General features: G+C 39.7%; 2 protein-coding genes across 3 annotated transcripts in view; one reads left to right on the top strand and one right to left on the bottom strand.

The window, feature by feature from the left end:
- Window positions 1–17,944, top strand: part of pld2 (phospholipase D2) — a 34,845-nt gene that overhangs the window by 4,976 nt on the left and 11,925 nt on the right. Inside the window, exons 2-14 of one of the 2 annotated variants that reach the window (XM_058383026.1) lie at window positions 5,266–5,344; window positions 9,450–9,574; window positions 10,280–10,422; window positions 10,664–10,757; window positions 11,624–11,689; window positions 11,824–11,882; window positions 12,004–12,138; window positions 12,637–12,747; window positions 14,259–14,402; window positions 16,958–17,041; window positions 17,407–17,485; window positions 17,614–17,724; window positions 17,821–17,944. The exon at window positions 17,821–17,944 is cut by the window's right edge and continues 74 nt beyond it. In XM_058383026.1, coding sequence (XP_058239009.1) covers window positions 5,278–5,344; window positions 9,450–9,574; window positions 10,280–10,422; window positions 10,664–10,757; window positions 11,624–11,689; window positions 11,824–11,882; window positions 12,004–12,138; window positions 12,637–12,747; window positions 14,259–14,402; window positions 16,958–17,041; window positions 17,407–17,485; window positions 17,614–17,724; window positions 17,821–17,944 — 1,342 coding nt within the window. In that variant the 5' untranslated portion in view covers window positions 5,266–5,277. Of the gene's footprint in view, window positions 1–5,265; window positions 5,345–9,446; window positions 9,575–10,279; window positions 10,423–10,663; window positions 10,758–11,623; window positions 11,690–11,823; window positions 11,883–12,003; window positions 12,139–12,636; window positions 12,748–14,258; window positions 14,403–16,957; window positions 17,042–17,406; window positions 17,486–17,613; window positions 17,725–17,820 lie in introns of both variants that reach the window. The other variant, XM_058383025.1, reaches the window with a different exon arrangement.
- Window positions 5,447–8,220, bottom strand: LOC131348283 (uncharacterized). Its single transcript, XM_058383095.1, has 2 exons — window positions 7,755–8,220; window positions 5,447–7,409 (listed from the first exon to the last, which is right to left on the bottom strand). Exon 2 carries the CDS (start codon window positions 7,389–7,391, stop codon window positions 6,141–6,143), a length of 1,251 nt encoding a protein of 416 aa, XP_058239078.1. The 5' UTR covers window positions 7,392–7,409; window positions 7,755–8,220; the 3' UTR covers window positions 5,447–6,140.

Here is a 17,944-nt window from a genome sequence, read left to right as displayed (position 1 = left end):
AATGTCGAGGCAAATCTGGTCATCCACACCTTTCCTTTTTCACTCGGCTTGCCAGCTTCCACCTCGTCCAGTCTATCCCGCCTTCTCTTGTTTCCATTTTTCCACCTTTACAATAGTGAAGTGCAGCTAACAAGCAGCTTCTCCAGCGCACATATACAAACATGCCCTCTTTTTGTTTCCACATATACACGCGACACGCCCTGTTTGTGGGGCTTTTGGATGGTGTACGTGACGTTCCTGTTCCCATGCTTGTCACAGGTATAATCAAGTAGCATGCCCTGGGCCTTTGAGGTTGTAATTTGTAATCATTGCCTTCCAGGTGATTAAGTAACTCCCGATCCTTTTCGAGTCTCGGTCATGACTGTGCATTTTATTTGGCAGGTCTGTTTGTTGAGTTTGAGTTCTGTTTTATTTTGCCATGTTGAATTTGTTGTCAGAATTCGTTTAGTTGAATTTGTTGTTTTTTTGTTTGTTTGTTTACTGTTTTGTCTGAGATTCATCATATTTTGGTTCCATAAATTGTTTCCTTTTATCCCTTTTGTTGTTGTTTTGTTGGGCAGCACGGTGGCTTAGTGGTTAGCATTGTTGCCACGGTAAGAAGGTCCTGGGTTCGAATCCCGGGTTCGAACAGACAGGGGCCTTTCTGCCTTTATGTTCTCCCTGTGCCTACGTGGGTTTACTCCGGGTACTCCGGTTTCCTCCCACAGTCATGGACATTAGGTTGATTTGGTCATTTTAAATTGCCCGTAGGAGTGAGTGTGAGTGGGAGTGGTTGTCTGTCTATATGTGTGGCCCTGAGACTGGTGAACCTTTGCCTTTCGCCCAATGTGTGCTGGGATAGGCTCCAGCAGACCCCCGTGACCCTAATTATAATAAAACGGGTATATGTGGATGGATATTGTTTTGTTTTGTCTGAAGGTTGTTATATTTTATTTCTATACCCTTGTTTTTGTTTTGAGAAATTGTTTGTTTTATATTATTGTTGTGTTTTATAATATTGGGCTTGTAGGATTTTGGTTGTTGTATGAGGTGAAATTGTTGTCGTGTTTTGTTTGAGGATCGAATTTGTCAACTTTTATTCCCAAACTTTGTCGCAGTTTATCTGAGAATTGTAATTATTGTTATTTACTGATTTTTTTTTTTTTTTTTTTTTGGTGTTAAAGTTGAGTTGGTTGTTTGAAGTCGTCCTGGTATTTTGTCTGCTGTTGTGTTTTGTCTGAGGGTTGACTTGATTGTTCTATTTTATCGTTATACACATGTGACATATTACCAGTTGTTTTTGTTGTTTGCTTTTTTTGACTCACAAAAATGGGTTGTAGTTCTTGCTTATGTTTCTACGTAAAATTAAATTTGTTTATGGATTATGTTTTTTTTTTTTTTTTGTATACTTTTGTATGCGGTGTGTCCTCTAGGGGTCAAAACTGCTGAGCTGCATGCTGTCGAGTTTACTTTCTCATGATATTTTGTTTTATTTATTTGGTTTATTAGGTGTGTTAAATTAGGTGTGTGATTAGACTGTTTCGTCCAGAGATTAAATTCATTGTTTTGTTTGTTTGTTAGTCATTTTTTTCCATCTTATCTGAGAAGTTTTTAAACTGTTTTTTTCTCTCAGTCTATTGTTTATAGTTTATAGTATTCTGTTTATTTTGTCTCAGGATGGTATTTGTTGTGTGTTATTGTTGTTTTGTGGTATTTTGTTTGAGGATTTGTCTTGTTGATGGTTAAGTATTGTGTCAACAACTATTTGTTTGTCGTACACTATTCATGTTTTGTCTGCGGGTTTTCTGATGAGAGTAAACTTCATGGTTTTTAAGGTGTTCCGCCTCCGCAGGTTGGTTTGTGTAGTAGATTTTTTTGTACCTTTTAAACACATCCACTGTCATCCAGTCATTATAGAGTCATATGATATGACGTACCCCACGTAAGGGTGTGTACACGTGAGTCAGCAAGGCTTCACTTCTTTGTTGATCCCTGGATACATGTACGGTACACAAGCACACACAGGCACGTTGTTTCTCAGACCTGACCACTCAACATTTCTGGAACTGCTACTTCATTGGTTTCTTTTGCTCATTTTATGTCCCTTAAGCAGCACAAGAAAGTGCTTTGTGGACGTCTGGACGTAGGCGGTCGGCGTGCTGGGGCCTGGTTTCCTTTGCTGAATGCTGGGTTTTTTTACATATGAGAATTTGAAACAAATCTGAATTGATCTGATCCCTCTAGTGGATGAAATCGGTTTGACAGTTTCAGAATAAATTCATGCCGCAGTCTACAGCAGGGGTCATCAATTCCACACAGGACACTTTCCTGCTTCTGTAAATAGATAAGTCTGAATCTCAGCAGGTAATTATTAGGAATTAAAGGTGCGCTGGAATTAATTAATCCTTGTGATGGCTTATTTTATTGGCCGAAAAAAATAATATAGTTTTTGCAATACATTTGCACAATTCATTTAAATATTTCCTGCAAATTCATGAATTTCCCAGAAAATTAATTTTGAATTTAGAAAACTGTGAAAATTTGCAAATAAACAGAGGGAGTGTGGCAATATTTTGCACTTTCTCACTATTTCAACGTAAATAAATCTGTCGTGTTAACTCATTTGTTTAACAAAATATATATCACGTCTTTCACATTTTAAAAAATGTGAAAATTTCATCTGATGCTAATTTCCGTGCACAAAATAAATAAATATTCATTAAAAGCAAACAGGGAAGAAATTCAGGTAGATTTGTCTAATAATTTACTTTTTGTCTCGAGTTGCTGGTGGTGATACCGTTTCCAATAACAAATTTTATATTTAATAAATAAATAATAAGTAAATAATAACTATTTTCTTAGCAGATTTGGATATTTGGACCCTGTTTGTGCAGGATTTTAAGTGGAATAAAAAGTGCAGAATGATGGGATTATTTTTTAATTCTTTGGAAATGGAAAAAAAAAATATTAGAAAATGCTGTTTATACTTTATGCTACAGCTTCGTCTGGAGTTTAATATTTTTAAAACAAAGACTGGTGAATATTAACAGCACAGTAATGCTATAATCTGCGGTCAGTAAACGTTTCAGATCAATCTCGCTCTTGTGCTGCTGCTTCCTTCTTCTTTTTAAACCCGGTGGATCGTGGTTCTGAGGTTTGTGCGGCGCGGCAGGGAACATTTCGAAAGTTCCCACCCACAGAAACTCGGGCTCGTGGGTCGCTGCATCTTTTTGGCTGAAATCCTTCATCTTACTGCTTTAAAAGAAGAATTTTTTTGGCAGAACAGCCAGAACTGGAAGTCAGGAATGTGGGAGGATGCGTAGTGAGTGAGACCAGCATGACTGGTGCTATTGTCTAAATTAAACCCCCTCCACTACCACCTACACACACACACACACACACACACACACACACAGGATCAGTGCACTTCATTCTTTCCAAAGATACAGATACTGGACCTCTGAACAAGCATCAAGACACCGGCATCTAAAAGCTCAGCGCTATTAAATTCTCAACTCTGATTGGTCGACAGGTTTAACAGTAACAGGTCCTATACAGAACAGTCGTGCTTCGTGTCTTCATGTCAGGCTGCATCACACCACCTCGTTGTTTATTCTTGACATTTTATTCTGGTGTTATTTTAGGCAGGATTATATTCTACTCCTACTCCACTAAACTACCGACTCCATTTCTTTCCTTGCGTCGTCTCTAAATCCCGTCTGTGCGTCCGAACACACCAGCTCGGCTCAATGCCCCGCAAACACGTCTCCCTTGCTGTCAATCCATCACATTCCTCTTATTGTACCCTGTTCTGTAAACCAACCCTTCCTAAGACAAACTCACTGTGCAAACTCCATCCGCTCGATAACACACACACACACACATACAATATACTGCACCACACGCAGCCATATAGCCACCCATCCGCATTCCCTGACCTTAAACCTTCAGCATGCCAGCTTCCTCTCGTGTCAGTTTAGTAGAGATTCTTTCTCAGCTCGGTGTAGATTGACGGATGAAGATCGATAACAGGGCCGCGTAAAGGTCAAGTGTGTTGTGCAACACACTGGGAGTGTACCATTTTTGGCTCGGGTGTGCGTCTATCACGTTGGTTAAAACAACGACGCTTGTTTTTTTTTGTTCCATGTGATTAGTAATAGTAAGACATATTAACTAAGAGCACATTTAAATGTCACTGAAACAGTTTTTCTGTGTTAGAAAAACAGCGTACTTATTTTCTTACTTTCCTTTCTTTTATTCCCTTTTCCTTCCCTTTACATCCTTCCCTTCTGTCGTTTGTTTGCTTTCTTCATATTCTCTTTCTCCCTTCCAGGCTTCCGTCTGTGGTTCTTTCCTTACTTTCCTTGCATCTCTTTACTTCCTTCATGTCTATACTTCTTCTTTCCTTTCCTTTCTCCTTCCTTCCTTTGTCACTCACTGTCTTACTTTTTTCACTTTCCTTTCTCTTCTTTTTCCTTCCTTCCTTCCTTCTTTCCTTCCTTCCTTCTTTTTTCTTCCTTTTTTCTGTTTCATTTCTTACTTCTTTTACTTAACTTCTTATTACTCTCTTCCCTTCACTTCCTTTTCTTTCCTTTCCTTTCCTTAATTGTCTTGCTTTCGTTTCTTTCTTTAAAAAAAAAAAAAGACAGAAATGTCTTTCCCCTTCCTGTTGCCTGTGTCACACCAATGTCCCCTTTCAGCACATAGGCTATGAAGGTATTTCACTGATTTTCATTTGAAAAATTCATATTGACTTCTGAACTAAAAGTCGTACCGACTTTCTGCTTATCTGCTTTAATTATTTTTTAGTGTGCCTATAGATCTGGTAAATATATAGATAAATAAAGTCCTGTTTAAGTGCCGCACTTCTAATATAAAATCCATTTCACATTATTCATGCACTCGGGTCATTTATCTTGGAAGCTTATTATTTATAAATCCTCACAAGGCTTTGATAACTGATTTCAGTCTTGGCTAAATAACCAGAACGGGCCGCAAACAATAAATGGAAGTCGTCAGGCGTGAGATGATGATGTACTAATATCGAAACTAAACTGAATGCCACTCCTTTACTTTGTGTGGTGTTATGCTGCCCTGAACGAAACGGTCCTTTACACAGATAATATTTACAGTAGAACCTCAAGGTCACATCCGATAAAAAGCTGGCGAGAGCTGCAGTGTGGGGGGCTTTTACTTTTGCTTCCAAACAAATATGTTTGTATGACAAATTTCATGAAAGATTAAAGACTAAAGTGTGTGTGTGTGTGTGTTTGTGTGTGTGTGAAGGTCAGCAGCATCATGGCTCACGATGACGACTGCGTGTGTCTAACCGATGAACAGCTCAATTCCATCAGAAACAACCATGGTGAGAACACACACACACACACACAATTTTCCACTGAATGAAAACCCCAATGTTGTGAGATTTAAAGCATGACAAAGAAATAAGAAGAAAGTTTGTCTGGTTTTTATTTGCTACACACTAGACATACAAGAGATACAAAAATAAAACAGTGAATGCTATATATTGAGAGCAGGTAAATATTTCAGTCTACAAAGCAGTAAAAATATCTGATAAATTACTAAATGCTCGTTTGCTAAAACCAAGGACTATTGAAAGTGTTCATCATCATAAAATACAGATCGATAAGCAGGTAAAAGACTCAAAGTTTATAATTTGCAGTATTGGCAGAATGGTTGAATGGACAATATGTTGTTGTTGTTCTTTCGGCTACTCCCTGTCCAGGGTCACCACAGCGGATCATTTGGTCCACATTTTTTTTTTTGATTTGGCACAGGTTTTTTTTTACGCCGGATGCCCTTCCTGACACAACCCTCCCCCTTTATCCAGGCTTGGGACTGGCACTGAGGGTTAACTCTTTAGTGCCTGGGTTAGCTTCCTGGGTTAGCTCCTGGTTAGACCACCAGGTGGCTGTTGATTGGACAGTATATCAGTTACATATATCAGTTATGTAATACTTGATTTTTATGTATATAAAAATATATCAATAAATATCTCATTTGTCAGATACATCAATGCAGAAAATGTAATTTATATGTGGATATTAAGATCACTTTTTTTAAAGAGTATATGGTTGAATGGTGACAGAAGATAAATATTTACAAGTGAACGAAGGATAGTAACATGCAGGAATTGTAGTTTAGCAGATTGTCGAGCATTCCCTGGCCCAGTGACCATACATCCCACATGTATAGCACTCGTTCGGTCCGACCTCTGCTTCCCCTCCAGGTCTCCTGCACTTAGCTATAGTGTGGCCTTCCCTGCAACAATTCCTGCACTTGTTATTCCACTCTGCTGCCATTAGCATCCTGTCAACAAGCATGGACCTAGCCAGCAAGTCGGCGTAGCTTTTGGGACACGTGAACCCTAAGGTCTGATAGCTCTTTGCGGCTTTCTCTATGACATTATAGAGAAAATGCAGGTCGTTCCTGTCCGGCTCTGTGTTGTCCACCCCGAAGGAACAGTACAGCTTAAACTTCTCTTGAATATAGGTCTCAAATGTTTCGCCAGCTTCCTGCTTCCGGTAGTAGTACTTCTCAAAGAGTTTGGTACCTGGCCCTAGAGCTTCCGAGACGCACTTCCAGAGCTTCTCCAACTGTCTTCCCGTCTCCACATGGTTGGAAAAGTCTGTATCCTTCAAGGCTTTGTTGACGAATTTCTCTGCAATTATCTGCCAAGCTTTCAGAGGGCATTTTATTTGGACGAGTTCAAAGACACTCTGAGGAGCCACTTCTCCTTTGAGGAGCCAACTCTTTATCTTGGCCCAGAACTCATAGTTGGAGTTGTCGTACTCTAAGTCTGGAAGTTCTGCAAGGAGAGAAAAAAGCGATCTCTGCAAGCTGGACATCACCACCGGTGGACGTCTTAAGAGACTTTTGGAGTCATCTAGGGTTGCTTTATAATTAGAAATCTCGTCTTTCAGGTCCTCTTTTTCTGCTTCCTGTACCTGGACTCTTTGCTTCAGCAAGGTGATTTGTTTCTTTTGAGAGTCTGTCTTGGACTTAAGCTGTAACACCTCACTGGATATTTCAGACATCTGATTAAATAACTGCGTGTTTTCTGCTTCCTTTTGCAGGAGTTTTCGCTTCAGCAAATTGATCTCTTCTTCTTGAGACTTTGTTGTATTCTCCAGCTGTAGCGCTTTGTTTCGGAACCTGTCCAGGTGCATGACTACTGTGGGATAGTGAAAAGCCATGATGCTCATTGCTATTTTGTTCTTCTTTTTACCCTCTTTGTACTGTATCCACCAAGCGTAGATATCAGCAGGGGTTCCAGTTGTGGGGTACGTGCCCCTCTTTTCTTTAGCCAAATGCTTCAAGGCAACCTTGCTTCCATTTTCTGTTAACCAGTCGAATAAGATCATCTCTTCTGGCATCGGTTGTTGAAGCATGGTGAAGTTTTTTTCAGCCTGAAAAAGAACTGCGTCATCCTCTTTTCTTTGAAGGACTGAAGACTTACCACACATATACCTTTAAGTGTACATAACTAATTATCCCAGATCTCTAAAGAATTAAAACAGCAACTAAACAGCAGAATTTATTTTATATTGTCGCGATACGAACATGTAGAGAAGTCCGGGTGTTTACGAGGACAGCGCTGAGTAAGCGATTTCAGTTAAACAAGACCACGCATGAGGCTTTGCCACAATGGTTTAGAGCCAACTGTTAAAGGAAACAAACCTTCCTACTTCTGTGTAATGCACAATATGCTCTCTGAGAAATAAAGAAAAAAAAATTCATTTTTTAACACTTACCCAATCGAACACGTCCCTCCAGATGTGTTAAGCTCCACTTAAAAGACTCTCAGCTGGATGGAAATGAAAAATAACTGACGAAACTAGACTTCTTTCAGTATGAGTGGGAGGTCAGGCTCCACCTTAACCGGGCTTTTATAGGTCGGGTAAAATTTGTTAGACTGCAAAGTGAGGCACTATTTGGGGGTAGGGTGCACTCTGAGCCGTAAACTATTCCTAACTCTCGTTCCTCCAACGATGCACGCTCCACAAATTTCCCCCGATGGTCCTTTCCTTTCGCTGGTAGTTTTTTTTTTTTGGTTCATTAACAACCCCTCCACCATATTAGAGCTGAGTCTCCTTTAGTGAAAGTGAAGAATAATCCCCAGAAGCCTCGGAAGTGGAGGCAAAGGAGTTTAGGTGAGTATTACAGCCGGAGAGAACGTGAAGCAATACTCTCTGTTTTATTCAAGTGAGAAACAACAGGACTTGCTTTGTACCTTGACAAGAGTTTCCTATCTATGAGACAAAACAGAAACATGGTATCATGCATTCTCCAAGGTCTCAGGGGGAGATATGAGGGATGTCCGCCGATGCCAGAACAGTGGCCTTGGCAAGCTCAAGCGAAGGCCAGTTACATGCCAATGAACCAAATGGGAGTTTTTCACACCTGCATCCTGACTGAAAGTTTTTCATGTTTGCTATCTTATACAGCTTGTGCGATGGAGCAGAATTCGTTGAAGCAAGACCAGTTTTTGTTTTTAAGTTGGCATGGCTTTCACAATAGAATCCGTTGAAGTACCAGGATTTTTCACACACAGTAAACTCTGGAATGGTGTGAAAATTAAAACCAAAACAAAACATGATGATGGAAACAGTTCTGCCTTGTTAATGAGAGAGGTCAAAGGAGAGACCGGTTCAAGCTGACTGGAAATCTGTGATAACCTCAAATGACCACTATTTACACCTGTGATGAGCAGAAAAGCATCACAAAACACACAACACCCACAAACCTCAATAATCGGAAAATCTAGGGGAAATACTGTATATGTAAAGTGAAACCGGTACAATGTCATTTGCATACACATGGGCTAGACGTTTGATGTATTAGGAATATAAGTTGCTGTGATCTGTGCTGAGCTCGTGATGTCTTTTGTTTATGACCTGATCTTATGACCGTGATGTCCTCTGTTTATGACCTAGAAAAATGTGTGGCACTCAGAGACACTAAACAGCTTCCTCTTATCGTCTATCCTAACATAGATAACCTTCTTCAGTAATAAACACGTCAAGCACCACCTTTGCCTCTACAGATGTTGCATTTAGTTTCTGTTCAATTTTTTTAGTTTCTATAGCTTCTCTAAAACCATGTATAACCATGTGTGTGTGTCTCTGTGTGTGTGTGTGTCTCTGTGTGTGTGTGGCTCTGTGTGTGTGTGTCTCTGTGTGTGTGTGGCTCTGTGTGTGTGTGTGTGTCTGTGTGTGTGTGGCTCTGTGTGTGTGTGTGTCTCTGTGTGTGTGTGTCTCTGTGTGTGTGTGGCTCTGTGTGTGTGTGTGTCTCTGTGTGTGTGTGGCTCTGTGTGTGTGTGTGTGTCTGTGTGTGTGTGTGGCTCTGTGTGTGTGTGTGTCTCTGTGTGTGTGTGGCTCTGTGTGTGTGTGTCTCTGTGTGTGTGTGGCTCTGTGTGTGTGTGTGTGTGTGTGTGTCTTTTTCAGAAGAACGTGAGTTTTTCGTGGTCCATTACCTGAACGATCTAAAGGAAAGGGGCGTGTCTTCACTGCTTCATAATACGCCCATCACATGCAGAGTGGAGAACACGGAGAGATATACCACTCGCTCCAAGGTGTGTGTGTGTGTGTGTGTGTGTGTGTGTCTACAACAGTGAAGCATTTGAGTCAAAGTGCTGCAGCAGCTTAAATAAACCATTGTCATGTCATGTTCTACATACTGTACACAGAACTGCTTTCTATCTATCTATCTATCTATCTATCTATCTATCTATCTATCTATCTATCTATCTATCTATCTATACACTTATCTGTCTGTCTGTCTGTCTGTCTATCTATCTATCTATCTATCTATCTATCTATCTATCTATCTATCTATCTATCTATCTATCTATCTATCTATCTATCTACACTTATCTGTCTGTCTGTCTGTCTATCTATCTATCTATCTATCTATCTATCTATCTATCTATCTACACTTATCTATCTATCTATCTATCTATCTATCTATCTATCTATCTATCTATCTATCTATCTATCTATCTATCTATCTATCTATCTATCTACACTTATCTGTCTATCTATCTACACTTATCTGTCTATCTATCTATCTATCTATCTATCTATCTATCTATCTGTCTGTCTGTCTGATCATTTGTGTTTTGTTTTAAACATCTGTGCCTAGACTTTTGCACAGTTGAATATATTGTGTAATATATATATATATATTTTTTAAAAACTATAAAGCATAATTATAAAGTTTAATGCTTGTTGCGTGTTTGTGTGTGTGTGTGTGTGTGTGCATGTGTGTGTGCATGCAGGTGCGTGTTTGTTCTCTGTATACAGTGCGTCTGACCCATGGTGAATTCACCTGGACCATAAAGAGGAAGTATAAGCATTTCCATGACCTGCACCGAGACTTGTACAAGCACAAGATGATGCTGCAGTTCCTTCCACTCGGGAGGTGAGAACACACACCCACACACACACACACACACACACACACACACACACACACACACACACACACACACACACACACACACACACACACCCACACACACACACACACACACACACACACTCAGCATTACACGATAATTACTCAACGTTAGGCTTCTTAAGTTCAATGTAGCATTTTACTGTAGGTTTAAGTACAGAAGTCTAAGTTTAAGTGTGTGTGTGTGTGTGTGTGTGTGGGTCAGGTTTGCCATTCAGAGGCAGCAGCTGGAGAGCATGACAGAGGAGATGCCCTCTCTGCATGGTACTGAGAGAATGGGCAGGACATCCAGCAAACCGGTACACACACTTATTATATTTTACATGAGTTTATTTTGCTGTAGTTGATTTAGTGTTTTGATGAAAGCCCTGGACAGTGAGATGAAGCTTCTTCTAATCTATCAGCAGATATCACTTATATTCATATATTCATATACTGTATCTTCTGTACATTATAGAGTCTACACATATATTTATTTATATTGTTTTATTCTTCACATATACTATACATATATATATATATATATATATATATATATATATAATATATATATATGTTTACCATTTTAACTTTTTTTTCCCTATTTTTCCCTACTTCTTAACTATATCCCCTATCTTTTCATGTCCACACATTTTCTTTCTTTCTTTTTTTACTCTTTCCTCTTTCATGTAAGACAGTCGTAAAAAGCATTTCACTACATGTCGTACTGTGTATGATTTCGTATGTGACAAATAAAATTTGAATTTGAATTATTGTATTAGTTTAACTATACATACACCGAATAATCAGATTATCAGACTAAAATCTCTGTGTGTGTGTGTTTGTATGTGTGTGTATATGCATGTGTGTGTGTTTTTTGTCATTGTGTGGGTATATCTTTGTGGTTGTTTGTATGGGTATGTGTGTGTATATGCACGTGTGTGTGGTTTGTATCATTGTGTGTGTGTGGGGGGGTGTATGGGTGTGTCTGTGTGTGTATATGCACGTGTGTGTGGTTTGTATCATTGTGTGTGTGTGTGTGGGGGGGTGTATGGGTGTGTCTGTGTGTATATGCACGTTTCTGGTTGTGTCATTGTGTGTGTATGCACGTCTGTGTGGTTGTTTGTATGGTTCTGTGTGTGTGTGTGTGTCTGTGTGTGTGTGTGTGTGTGTGTGTGTACTACAGAAATACCTGGAAGAGTATCTAAACAGCCTTCTGGAGAACTCCTTCTGCAAGAACTACAGTGGCATGGTGAACACACACACACATATACAAAACCATACAAACAACCACACACACATACACACAAAACCATACAAACAACCACACACACACACACACACAGAGAATGATTTTACTGAACTGTTACTTCCTCATGCTCTTAGCTGGAATTCCTCGGAATCAGCCCTCTGTCCTTTATCAAAGATCTCGGACCCAAAGGCCTGTGAGTATGTGTGTATGTGTGTATGTGTGTGTGTGTATGTGTGTGTGTGTGTGTTTGTGTAAATCAGCTCAGTAAACAAGCAGCTAGGAAGTTTCTCACTTTTCTGGAATCTCTCTCTCAGGGAAGGATTTATTCTGAAGAGATCAGGAGGTCACCGGATCCACGGCCTCAACTGCTTCGGCCACCATCAGTTCTGTTTCCGCTGGTCGCAGCGCTGGCTTGTGGTCAAGGATTCCTTTCTGCTTTACATGTCCAGGTCTCTCTCATTCTCTCTCTCTCTCTCTCTCTCTCTCTCTCTCTGTCTTACACACACACACACACACACACACACATTGTACTCTTCTCATTTCTTTTCTATTTGCACCTATATTACCGTATGTTCTCTGCTGCTCTCTTTCTTTGTCGTAATCATATTCCCGCGTCTTTCACACGTGTCGCTGCATTTCTCTCTCTCTCTCTCTCTCTCTCTCTCTCTCCCCCTCTCTCTCTCCCTCCCTCTCCCTCCCTCTCTCTCCCTCTCTCTCTCTCTCTCTCTCTCTCTCTCTCTCTCCATCAGTAAAAGTCTCAGCTGCTTTCATCTTTGCTCACGGTGCAGTCTCTGTGTAAAAGGCTGAACACTGATGATGGTATAACTCAGTAACTCATTAACTTTATTGCTTCCATTCCTTCATCTCTCCATATTTATATCCCGTATTTCGGCGTATGAAGGATTTTATTAACCATGGGCTCGTTTTATTTTTTTCCCTGACCTCAGAGATCCAGGCCTGGTGTCCTTCGTGCTGCTCTTCGACCCCGAGCTGAAAGTCCTGGTGGATCGGCGCTACACCGACACGAAACACGGCGTGTGCATCGAGAGCGTCAGCAGGTGCAGTGGAAATTCATTTTCTGGAAAAGGAAACATTCCGACATTCATGAATTATTTGTTTTGTTTTGTTATTGTTAGCTTTCATTGAGGACAAAGAAGTCAGTCCCTTATCAGCATGTTAACATAATGCCACCTCCTGTCTTTATCATCATCATCATCATCATCATCATGACAAAATAAACACCAAAGTGGAAATACAGAGCAGAAATTCACTAGATGGAAAAGATTAGGATTACTTAAAATGAAATCTGGCTTCCAGACCTCTGAGACGGCGCACAAAGTCGTCATAGCAACCAGCAAACAATTGAAAAGCTGATCAGTATTGTTTTAGGTAAAAAAAAAAAAAGATTTAATGAAATTTTAATTAATACAAACAAGATCATTCTTTTTTTTTTTTTTACTGATAAAGTGTGTCAGGAGTTATTGGGATAGTTCCTTGCCAGACCCCTATGGAGTCCTGGCAAGTGGTTTATTTGTGTGATTACTATGCGGGCGGTGCCAAGCCCTTCCCTAATGCACGTTCCTGCTTTCTCACCTGTCCCTTGTTTTCCCTTAATGTGCTGCTCTATATACAGCTATGCAGTTCATAACAGATATGAACGCTATTGAAAACCTCTGGAATGTCATGAAGAGGAAGATGGATGGTCACAAACCATCAAGCAAAGCTGAGCTGTTTGCCTTTTTGCAAAAAGAGTGGTATAAACAGTAATGTGAGAAACTGGTGGAGAGCATGGAGCCAAAACACATGCAAATCGGGATTATTCCACTAAATACTGATTTCTTAATGTTATTTAGCCGAAGCATTAACACAATTTGTTTACAAATGATTTGCATTTTGTTTTATCTGAGTTATTAAAGCTCTGCAAATATACTGCATGATCTTGGGTTATTTTGATGTGTTGTCATTTCCTTTAAATATACACTCTCAATAACAATAGTTATATTTTGAATTTAGGAGAAATATTGTCACAAAAAATGAAACAAAACTGTTCATCTCACCAATACATGAACCTGGAAGAAAAAAAACAGAAGAATTTGCAGTGGTCTCTTATTTTTTTCCAGCGCTGTATATTTGTCCTGCTGTCCTGATTGGTGTCAGTCGTTATGCTTGTGTGTCGAAGTAACAGTGTATGTGTGCATTAAGTCCGGACGCCATGTTATCTAGATTCTGTGTTATAGTCATGCTTTGGTTTGGTTTTTAGTTTAGTTTTGTTTTTAGTTTAGTTTGTTTTTTTGTTTGTTTTGTTTTTAGTTTAGTTTGGTTTCGTATTTAATTTAGTTTAGTTCTTAGTTTAGTGTTTTGTATTGTTTTTTTTTGTTTGTTTTTAGTTCAGTTTGGTTTAGTTTAGTATTTATTAAGTTATTTATTTATTTTTATTTTAGTTTAGTTTTGTGTTTTTTTTTTTTTTTTGTGTTTTGTCTTCACGTTTTCAGTCTCATTGTTTTGGTTGTTTGACCAAATGTAGCAGATTTGTTCTAATCATTGTGTGTGTGTGTGTGTTTGTGTACAGAAAGCTGATCATTAAGTGCAATAGCTACAGGCAGGCCCAGTGGTGGAGTCATGAGATCCGGCGTCTGTCTGAACGCTGTGATTTTCTCCAGACTCACCGCTTTGACGGCTTCGCCCCGCCCAGACCCGACACTCTCACCAAATGGTGTGTTTTTTTTTTTTTATTATTTCACCACATACATACACCTCCATACATATATAAATATGAAGTATGTGTTTGAACTACTAAAACAGTGCAATACAAGGTACATCTGCATGTGTGATTTTATAGTTATGTAATCCAGAGGAACCACAACCTGGAAATTTACCACCCAAATAATCTACACTAGCAAAATTGATATATACTGTTTATACATACATACACAGTACTGTGCAAAAGTCAGGCAAAGAACTGCTGTGAAGATAAGATGCCTTCAAAAATGATGAAAGTTTCTACTTTTAATAAATACTTTAAAGAGCAGTAAATGAAAAAGGTGAACATTCAGAGCGATGAGACTTGGTTTAAAAAATAGTCCCAGGTACAGATTGTGCTGTTTTATAAAGAAATTATGAAGAACGTTTTATAAAGCTTGCAGGGTTTCTTTTTTTTTTTTTTTCTGGCCATTTTTCAAAACCAGCCCCAGATCTTCTTTACACATCGTTATGTTTTAGTGTCTGCTTGTTATACAGTGGAACCTCGGCATATCGGTGCTCTCCTTTACAAATTTTCACCTTAGGAACTGAAATTTTGCAAAGAAATTTGCATATGCAAACAAAGCATTTTTGGCATAGGAACGAACTGAATGCCGGCTAAGTTGCGTGTACGTCCGAGAGCCGTTCGGAACTTGTTAGCGTCAGTGGAAAGCCAAGCGAACTGAAGCGAGTTGACAAATTTTACAATTTGCAAGAGTCAACCCACGATACCATCGTTGTCTTCAGCATGCGTTCAAAAGCTAGGTGATTTTTCTGGCGTTTTTGTGTTGACAGATTGGTGGTGTGGGTGCTCTGTTCTATTTTTAGCCCAAGCTTGGTGGCACGACTTCCTGTGAGGACCCTTGACATGGAATGCTTGGCTTGGGTCAGTTCTTTGTAAGCAGCCAAACAGTTTAAATACGCTTCGTATTGGGAATATTGCTAATATTTTTGGGCAGCTGGAACGGATTATCTACATTTACATTATTTCTTATGGGAAAATTCATTTCTCAGTACACATTTTTGTCTTTAGAACTCGCCTCCAGAATGAATAAAATTTTTATGCCGAGGTTCCACTAGTGAAAGTACTGTACTTTGTTAAGTTTTTGAATTACAGGAAGAATATAGTGCATTTTCCAAACTGCTGAGGCGAATAGACCAGTAGTATAAAAATTTGGCTGCAGTTTATTTCAAATAAATAAAACAAAGCAAGCTCTAAATGAACCTTCTGAATGTTCCCCATGTTAATTATTTAAAGTTTCCAAAAAATAGTCTGAAATACCGGAACGCTGGAGTCTGATGAATAAAGATTTACAGGTCCATTGTGTTCAGGTCTGGCTCAGTATCTAGCTGTCATATGGCTTTAAATGAACCTCGGTGGTGCAAAAAAAAAAATGCTTCATCCAATAAGGCAGCAGAGAAGATGATGAAGCGTTTAATGAAAAGGGAATACAGTTGGATCTACTGGGATAGATTTTAGAGTTTGTTGCTCACAAAGGCGGCAGTATGTCAGAATTTTCCGACAAAAAGACACTGCTACCATTCAGTCTCTGAAGCACAGTGACAGATTGTGACAGTCCTGGTCAGGCAGCGTTTGTCTGCCAAAGATGTAAGGAATCCGGTGAAAAATCAATAGGATGACATACGCCAGGGAGCTAGAAGTCTGCCAACAGGACACTTTTATCAAAATGGCTTCATTCCTGAGCTGAATGGAACAGATATATATATATATAAAAATGCACCGATCAACCATAACATTATGACCACCTGCCTAATATTGTGTTGGTCCCTTTTGCTGCCAAAACAGCCCTGACCCATCGAGGCATGGACTCCACTAGATCCCTGAAGGTGTGCTGTGGCACCAAGATGTTAGCAGCAGATCCTTTAAATTGTGTGGTGGGGCCTCCTTAAAGGATACTTAAAGGACTTATAAGACTTAAAGGATACTTTTAATGGATACTGACCACTGCAGACCGGGAACACCCCACAAGAGCTGCAGTTTTGGAGATGCTCTGATCCAGTGGTCTAGCCATCACAATTTGGCCCTTCATCAAACTCGCTCAAATCCTTACGCTTGTCCATTTTTCCTGCTTCTAACACATCAGCTTTGAGGACAAAATGTTCACTTGCTGCCTAATATATCCCACCCACTAACAGGTGCCATGATGAGGAGATCATCAGTTATGCCTGCTCAGTGTATACAGTCTTATTCACTTCACCTCTCAGTGGTCATAATGTTATGCCTTATCAGGCTGTATATTATAAATCCTTCACATGATTTTATTTAAGCACGCACTTATATCATTTCATAAAACGAGGGAGGAAGAAGTGACTCTAATATAGAAGCTCATGTCTTAATATCTATTTAACCAGTTAACCCACTGTTTAATTACTAAAAATGCTGAAAATTCAGAATATTTCACATTTGTTTTCAAATACATAAGACATTACAAACTATTTAACACAGTATCCTCTTGCATATGTTCTGTTCATGATGATGGCCTGAGTGATTGACAGATCTGTTGACAGGTATGTGAACGGGAGCGGATATTTCTCTGACCTGGCAGATGCACTGGAGAATGCGAAGGAGGAGATCTTCATCACCGATTGGTGGTGAGCATACACACACACACACACACACACAGGGGCATGTTAGACCCATGAGTCTAGTTTAGTTTTATGTTATTGTTGCCTTACTTCAGTGCTGAGAATCTATAGTAATTTTAATTAAAATGTCTGTAAATCAGCCTGTTGGGAAATGTACCGTTTTTAATCTGATGATTGCTGCTGAAGTCTTTTGTGCATTATTTTGTGCTCTTTCTATTAAATTGACGGCTCTGGACCATCCATGTACAATGATTTTTGTCCTATCCACTTTTTAATTGGTTGAAATTCCTGAGCAATGAGGTCTGGCTGCCTGACTCATCCCAGCATTGATTTGCAGTGTCTTTGTGTTCTTTCTCTCCCTGTTTGCTCAGGTTAAGTCCCGAAGTTTACCTCAAGCGTCCTGCGACAGGGACGTACTGGCGTCTGGACCAGATTCTCAAGCGCAAAGCGGTAAGCAGCAGAAAATTAGATTTTTTTTTTCAGCATGGAGATGAAAACATGAACGAATAAAATCAGACTTTTGAATGAGTCCTCAGTGTGTGTGTGTGTGTGTGTGTGTGTGTGTGTTGGGTTTTCAGGAACAAGGAGTGAAGGTGTGTGTGCTGTTGTATAAAGAATTAGAGCTTGCCTTGGGCATCAACAGCGACTACAGTAAAAGAACCCTAATGGGTCTGCACCCAAATATCAAGGTATGAACCCTACACCAAGCACACTACACCTCATAGCTTGACTCGTTTTTGTAGTAATGCTAAATTTCTTGCCGTGTTTATCCGTCTGTCGCCTAGGTGATGCGTCATCCCGATCACGTGGCCTCCGTCATCTTCCTGTGGGCCCACCATGAAAAGATGGTGGCCGTCGACCAATCAGTGGCCTTCGTAGGCGGGCTGGACCTCGCCTTCGGGAGATGGG

Source organism: Hemibagrus wyckioides, linkage group LG28 (genome assembly GCF_019097595.1).
Source record: "Hemibagrus wyckioides isolate EC202008001 linkage group LG28, SWU_Hwy_1.0, whole genome shotgun sequence".
Taxonomy (NCBI): Eukaryota; Metazoa; Chordata; class Actinopteri; order Siluriformes; family Bagridae; genus Hemibagrus; species Hemibagrus wyckioides.
Note: the sequence above shows the minus strand (reverse complement) of the source record. Positions and strands in the feature narration are given on the sequence as shown.